The sequence below is a fragment of the Bactrocera tryoni genome, chromosome 1 (assembly GCF_016617805.1).
Source record: "Bactrocera tryoni isolate S06 chromosome 1, CSIRO_BtryS06_freeze2, whole genome shotgun sequence".
NCBI lineage: Eukaryota > Metazoa > Arthropoda > Insecta > Diptera > Tephritidae > Bactrocera > Bactrocera tryoni.
In genome coordinates, this window is record NC_052499.1 from 87,641,991 (window position 1) to 87,650,033 (window position 8,043).

Below are 8,043 nucleotides of genomic sequence, written 5' to 3' on the forward strand. Positions count from 1 at the left end.
TTGGGGTAAGTGTATTTTTCAAGCATCTGATATTCAACAAAACAAGTTGTGAACGCACATATTTCAAAACACAGTATGAAGCACGCCTCCAGATATCTACTGAGCTCAATGCGTCACCAACCTGTTTGCATTCGGGATCAGTATTGTAAATTCCTTCTATCGTGTTATTTAAATGCATGATTTTTTAATGCAGAACAATCGATTATTTTATTATTAATTTTTCTTTAACAGATACAAATCATATTAAAAACATCGGGCAACTTGAATAACTGTGGATTTCACAAAACCAAAATTATTTTTTTAACCATAATAGCGATGTCCATAACGACGACCATAACCGCGATATCCATATCCGCCATAACCTCCATATCCACCATAACGACGTCCATAGTAGCCACGAGCTTCCCGAGGAGATTGGTTTTCGTGCCCAGCGCCGGCATCAACATCGATCAACGTGGCTTCTCTTCCGACTGCTGGTGCATTTTCCTCATCCGCTGGCGGTGCGGCTTCTGCCAAATAAAGGCAAGCAACAGAGCTCATCACTAAAAGCAAGAATACAGCGCGCAGAATGATTTTACAGGATTTGTAAATTAAATAATTATAATTTGTAACTCGGAGACGTCTGATCGTCAAGTGTGAATTTCAGTGGTGTTCCCAAAATCTTTTATAGCTCACAGATTGCAAGTCCGACATTTTTTTTTCAGCTGCAGCTGCTAAAGTTTTTGCTAACTGACATTTTACACATTTCTAAACAAAAATCCCTTGGAACAATGGTTGACTACAAAGTCAATAAACTGTTGCAATCAAGTGGTTAGAAGAGAAAATGATAAATGATTAGTCTGAATATTTCCAGACTAGAAATGCATTAATCAAATCGTGCAATGAACTCGCTCAAGTACAAGTATTTGGTACATTACATATTCATTTTTATTAAAAAACGGAAGAAGTAATAATATAACAAATTTGGTCGAATATTTAACAAAGTGAAATTTTAAATATATTTGAATTAGTTTGGTTTGTAAGAACCAAAGTCGTCTTTGCATACATCTCCCAGAATTATTTTATAAAATATTTGCTATGATATGAGCATTCGCTGACGAACGAATTTGTGAATCTTTTGCCAACATTTTTCTTATGTTAAGTTCTCACTACTGTATATCTCAGTACCGGATACTAGAACAGCAATATAACTAATTTTAGTTACTGAAACCGATAACGCTAATCCAGATATTCTCTTTCATTTGTATTAAAATATCTTGCATTCAGTTCGATTAATGTTAAGGGGATTTCAATAAGATCGCTACAAAAGTCGGTTTTCAAACATAAATCGTTGGATACTGCTGCAATTTCACGTTCGATATTCGGACGAAGTTCATCAATCGTCACTGGCTTGGTGGCATAGACCATAGACTTGACGTAGCCCCATAGGAAATAGTCTAACGGCATTAAATCGCATGACCGAGGTGGCCAATTGACTGACACATTTCGTGAGATAACACGTTCACCAAACTTGGTTTTCAATAAATCAATTCTGACATTAGCTGTGTTGTCTTCATGTTGAATCTACATATTGTCCAAGTTCATATCATCCAAAAATATTCTGTCATCATTGAACGGTAGCGATTCACATTCACAGTAAAGTGCCGGTCTTGCTCATCACGGAAGAAGTATGGGCCAATGGCGCAACACCAAACCGTAACTTTTTCGGGATGCAATGGTGTGGATTGCTGCCTGACAAATAATACAGATTTTGCTTATTGACGAAGCCGTTCAGCCAAAATGAGCCTCATCGCTGAAGATGATTTTTCGATGAAAATCCGGATCATTTTCAAGCTGTTGCTCAGCCCAATTCACAAACATGTGCCGTTTCTGGTGGGCAACCGGCTTCAGTTCAGTCTTGTGCTGTGCCTGTGGATTAAATTTTTCCACTAGACGCTCAATTGTTGATCTGATACTACGATTACCACGTACGAACTATTTTTTCATTTTTATAGAATCTTTTATTTGCGATCCTAATTTGAATAAGTGAAAGTACGAGTTGAGAATTCTGATACAATCACGGAATACGCAAAAAATAAACAATATAACATATTCATATACTATGTTAACTAAATCAATATGGACTTATCTTCCTTAATTTTTCCTTCCCAGAAATACATTCTATATATATATATATCCACACATATAGTAAATCGTGATGACCCAATTATTGCCATAAAAAGGTGTCTTTCAACTGTCAACAAATAAATATTCCTCATAAATATTTACCCACATATTTACGATCGTTAGCGAGGAATTGATCAATGAATGAAGATGAGACCTTGTTTGTTTAGCTCTTAGGAATGTTTGAATCTACGCTACGAATGCGATTGAGTTCAACACAGGCGATTAGCTACATAATCAATTCAGCAAACTCAGCCACATATCTGCAAATATGGCTAGACAGAAGAACATTCTTTAAAATGCCAAAGTAAATTTTTATTAGCTATCATGTTGTTGCTCGTATGACAAGGTGGTAGTGACAATACATTGGTATTTGTGTAGCGAAGTCAGATATGGCTCGCAAAGCAAAGTTTTTTGTACAGAGTTGCATCTTTATACTCGCTATACAACAGATATACGCGGAGTCAAGAGTCAGTGAGTCGGTGCTCAGTTCCAGTTCGGTTAAAATATATCTATATCTTCTGAGGAATAGCGCAGCCAAACTCTATATACAAGCAGTCATCTTTCGTCATCAGCGAACCAAATCAGCTGGGGTTTTACGAAACAATAAATGCGCCATCTTCGTCGGCTGACAACAACAACAGAAGTGGAACGCTACCGCAAATCACTGCTAAGTCTTTATGACGGCAATTAGAGCAGTAGCGGAGTTTATCGTATTTACTCAGGTGCTTATTACTATCCCCGATTTTACTACCCACATCCCCACCGTTAGCGCACAGAAGGCATTATCCATTCCATAGAAAGCACTTTATACCTGGTTGAAGCTGTTCGGTGTTGTATGAAGTATCGAAATTAGTTGGAAAAAGTTCTTTGTGTTTTATTGTACAATTTTGTCATGATTTATTAATTTATTAGTTTTATGGTTACAGCTAAAATATATTTATGGTTAAATCAAATATATTCTACTTTAGAAATCCAGTTGTGCAGCTTTCTATTTTTTTTTAATACGTTCAAGATGAAATGTCATGACAAACCATTAAAAATTAAATAATTCGAATGTGAAATTGAAATATTTAACTTTATTGCATATCAGGCTGAAGTCAGATATGCTGCTGTATATATGGGAATAAAAATGCTGAGTCCATCTCCATGTCGACCAAAAATGGAGAGCCCTAACAATTTCAAAAGCACTCTAAAGAATTTTTAATCATCAAAAAATAATTCATTAACAATTGAATATCTACGCCGTAATGATTTGAAGCTTTTGTTTTTTTTTTTTGTTTTTTTAGAGGCGCCCACTTCACATGTGGCTAAATACAAAGTCTAATACTTAGTTGTTTAACTATACTGCATTACAATAATTTCCCGTTTCACTGCATATTTCTTTATACATATGTAAAATGCATGTTAGTCAGTATATAAGCAAATTCATGTTGTATGTGTGCTTAAAGAAAAGCTTAATTGAAGCAAAATGCTATAAATTCCTGAATTGAGATACTGAACTCTCAAATATCTTTAAAATGGTTAGTGCATTGTTATCAATTGGATAGTCAAGTCGTATATCAACGCAATGAATACTTGTTGTTTGTATGTGTGTATGGGGAATTTTGATGTAGTTAAATATTTTACATTTCTACCAAAAATAAAAAAGTTCATAGAAAATAAGAATGGTAATAATTGCCATTTTATGGACGTAATAATCGTCCTTTCTTGCTAGTCATTTATCGAGTTCCTAAGAATTTCGAGCGTCCATTTTCTTCACATAGATGCCAATAAGGCAAAGAACCGCCAGATAATGCTGCCTTTCAGGCAACTGTTGCTGAAGACCGCAATTTGCCGATTCCAAAATGTTCTCAAGAATTGGAACTCTCTCAAACCACAATCTGATGGATTTTGAGAAAGGATTTCGGCTTACATACATATAAAATTGTTCTCACTCAAGAACTGAAGCCATTGGACAACCACAAACGTCGTGAATTTGCTGACTTTGCTTTGGAACAACTTGGAAACGATAACGATTTTTTTTAAGAAAATCAATTTTTCCGATGTGGCTCACTTTCATCTGAGTGGTGTGATAAATAAACAAAACTGTCGATTCTTTTGCAAACAAATTCTAGAAACTATTCATGTACAACCATTAGACTAAATTCACGGTTTGGAGTAGTGTTTGGTCTGTTGGAATCACTGGTCCCTACTTCTTTCAAAAGCTGGTGACAAAGTTCCTGTCATTAGAGAGCGGTATAAATCAATGGTAACCAACAAAGAAGTTGATCTTGTCAACATCTGGTTCCAACAAAACGGAGCTAACTGTCATATAGCATATGCAAAAACTCAATTATTGTGAGCAAAATTTGGAATGCGATTATTTCAAGAAATTGTGAAATTGAAGTAGTAATATAAAACCATTAAATCCATCAATATAATCGATCGTATCATTACCACTTATGTATGTCTAAACTATCAGAGCAACATTTTATAGTAGAGTCCGTCCCTCAACAGGCGTTGCGAAGGCGGATCTAAGTGGGTTTCACTCATTATTTGCATCCTTCTATGTAAATTGCTTCAGCGTACGTTTTATTTACCATACACTTTACTTCTGAGAAGTACAAAGAGTTGAGCTGAATTGCAATGAGTAATCCAATGACGTGATTATTAATCAGCATAGTCTGTATTTGTAATTTATTGGGAAATTTTAGCTGTTTTGCTTGTTCATGGAAATTATCTGCCGAAAAATATGCATTGTTTATTTACACATACTCGGATAAATGCCTCGGAACTGCATATATACGTACAACTGCACGCGCTGAAGCAGGCTGTATCCAAGCAAATCTAATGTTGGTCGTAAATATTCGCATTTATCAGTGTTTCACCACTTGATTGCATCGCTGCGTTTTTGCCTATTTTTCCAGCAATCGAAATAATTTCGCTCAAACTACTGAACCTCGGCATAAATGCGGCTTTTATATTTCGGTTGCCTCCATATACATGTGGCATGAATGAGCAAATAAATAGAGGTTCCGCCTTTATGTGTCCGTGTGTGTGTGAGTGTGTGCAGTGCATGCCGGATGTGTTGGCCAGACTGTCTGTTGATGATGTCCAATAACAACGATAAAAGTCGTATGTCGTTTTTCACTTCAATAATTTGATTTTCATTTGCAAATTTGCAATTTGTGATTTGTCGGTTTGCATTGACGTCACTGGTGGTCGTAGTAATAGCCAGCAGGGTTGCATTGTTCATAAATGATGACGCGTACAAATTCGGTTACTCGTTGCACTAACAAGATCGCCACATTTAGCCATTTGACAATTTGCGTTTACCGCCATGCTTGGTCAGTAAATTTTATTGTGCTTTAATGCTAAATAAAACCATTTCGCAAGCAACGCAAGGGCATTCAACTATATTCAGGCTGCGGTGTGTTCGCACAGCCAGTAGAAGCTGTCTCTAAAACGGCAAATCAGTTTCCTTAAACTGTCTTATTTAATATGCAAATATGTATCGCTGTGGGCAACAAATAGTAAGAAACGTGCGTTTATTATCAACTCCGAGCTTTTACTTTTAGTCTTGTAAAACTTTCAATTTATCTATGATATGTCTTCTGAAAAACAACGTTTTTTTTTCTACTTTAAATTCAATTTCGGTTTTTCCGTTAATATATTCCGTTGATACATTCCTCATTACTTATTTAAATGTGAGAAATAGATTTAATGAAAATTCTTGCCGATATTACTAAACGAATTAAATTTGTTGGACAAAAAAAGCGCTGAAGAGAACAAGCAACTAGGCATACATGCAATTGTCAGACCAATCGAAGAATGATATACTTAAAATAACCAGTCTGCAACTAATTTATTAATTAGACAAACCCAGTGCTTCTGCCGAGTAACTAAACCATAGGACGCTTATTTTGCACAACAGTTTCTCAGTAGCTTAAAGCTTTGCGTACGCAAGTTTCTGATAATAAAGCAAGAACAGCCGAATTCACTACGGGGTTAGAGCTGTAATGACGGAAGCTCAATAATAGGAAACGGAAACAATGAACTTGTTACAAATTGGAATCAATTAATTCATGAGATTCAATAGAAATTTTAGGCCATAAATCACTCAATTCAACTTTACATTTCAACACACACACACATTTACAGATAGATGCTTACTTTTCAAATCAATTATATTTATCAATTTTAAATAAACACATTAATATTGTCTCACAATTTTCAGTTGTAAATTGAAATGATCGTCTTTAGTTTTAGCCGTGGTGTGGACGATGTACGCCCCTCGGCCCAAAGATGGGTCCTCTACAGTGGCCACCATGAGAGCCACCTCGGCAGTGCTGCTGCGCGTTCGGCGTCTTCGATGAGAGAGGGCTTGTCCAGCTGGAGGCTAGCGATGATAACAACAAACACTGTCAAAAGTATGTAGATGCGCATTCTAAACTTTCACTTCAAGAGTTTGCTGTATTTCTCAGAGTATGTCTTCTGAAACTGTGATATCCGAAGCTAAAGAAAGTGACTTTTATACCAAAATGGCAATTCGTAAAAGTTCTATGATTTCGCATAAATTTGCAATTTTATTAAGGAATGTAAATGCTTAAACATCAATCTTTCAGGTTAAGTTCTTTACAAATAAAATGACGATTCAAAAATATTTTAATGTTGCAATTAATATCTGCGGTTTTCAAACAACCGAAACGAAAAAAAATCAGCAAGCATTTTTTTTGATTTGTTGGACTAAATAACTTTTATGTGATTGAAATCCCCTTAAATTGCAACATTCATTTTATTTCATCACAAAACAAAAAAAATCGTATTAAGAAAAAAAATTGAAATGTTTTTTCTTTCGGCTTACTAAACGGATATTAATTTATGTATTATTCAACTCAATGTCTACTCATTTTTCGGAATTTCTTACTCCCAGCTAACACGCATGTCTTGTAAAGCAGGAGGACTCGACACGCCTTTTTATAAGCTATGTGTATGAGTAATTATGCTGTAGGTTTCCTAAGATCATAAAACCACAAACCTTACCATTTCTAATCTGCGTACTTACTTACCAATCCGTGTGCAAGAAGTTTACAGAATTCCAATCAAAACCAATTTTTATTTATTTTGGTATATGCATTTACATATATTGCTCAACTCAAGGCGCTAGTAGCCATATTTAATAATTACAAGCCATATTTTTCTCCAATTCTGATCTTAATCACATAATTCACCCAAGTTGCAAATTATGACATCATACCGTTGACTCAACCCCAGTAATTCCATGGGCGGCCCCAGCCACCGCCGTAACCGCCCCATGCACCCCAACCGTAGCCACCCCACGGGCGGCCCCAGCTGTTGCTGTAGTAGCTCCATGGCTGACCCCAACCATATGACCATCCGTAGCCATATTGGCGGGCCGATCTCTGCGACTCGCTGCTGTGCTCGCCGCCCGCGTCTACGTCCAAGAGATTAGTGGCACCTTTGGACTCCTCTGCGGCTGCGGGGGCTGGTTCATCGATGGCCGCTGCTTCGCTTTGGTAGAGGAAAGCCAGTGCGGCTAACAAAGCTAAGACCACGGCAAATCCACGCATGCTGAGTAACGAGTAGGTGCGTAAGACAGAACACTATGACCGAACGCCGAAAGCGATAAAAGAGAACTGTGTCTATTGCACTGTGGCGCTCTATATTTATATGCTGTGCTGCGATCTACGCAGTTTTCCAATTTTCTTCCATACTTGAGAATATATATTGTATTTCATTAAGGCGATTGCATTTCCCTGCAAAATGCAAAATGCGACCTTATGAAGCTTGAACGTATGCACGTCATTCGTACGTATTAACTTGAGATGTGATAATGACGATTCACTCAAAGCATCAGTATAGTAAATACATATATAT

At 36.6% G+C, this 8,043-nt stretch overlaps 2 protein-coding genes across 2 annotated transcripts; both read right to left on the minus strand.

Annotated features, from left to right (window-relative positions):
- Positions 1–300: 300 nt before the first annotated feature.
- On the minus strand, positions 301–745 carry LOC120779611. Its single transcript, XM_040111988.1, has 2 exons — positions 735–745; positions 301–622 (listed from the first exon to the last, which is right to left on the minus strand). Exons 1-2 carry the CDS (start codon positions 743–745, stop codon positions 301–303), a joined length of 333 nt encoding a protein of 110 aa, XP_039967922.1.
- A 6,512-nt stretch (positions 746–7,257) lies between these two features.
- On the minus strand, positions 7,258–7,812 carry LOC120782386 (major prion protein-like). Its single transcript, XM_040114629.1, has one exon. It carries the CDS (start codon positions 7,734–7,736, stop codon positions 7,410–7,412), a length of 327 nt encoding a protein of 108 aa, XP_039970563.1. The 5' UTR covers positions 7,737–7,812; the 3' UTR covers positions 7,258–7,409.
- Positions 7,813–8,043: the final 231 nt, after the last annotated feature.

Bases quoted from the DNA above. Each gene is read 5' to 3' on its own strand.
- LOC120782386 (XM_040114629.1), bottom strand. From the start codon at position 7,736: ATGCGTGGATTTGCCGTGGTCTTAGCTTTGTTAGCCGCACTGGCTTTC.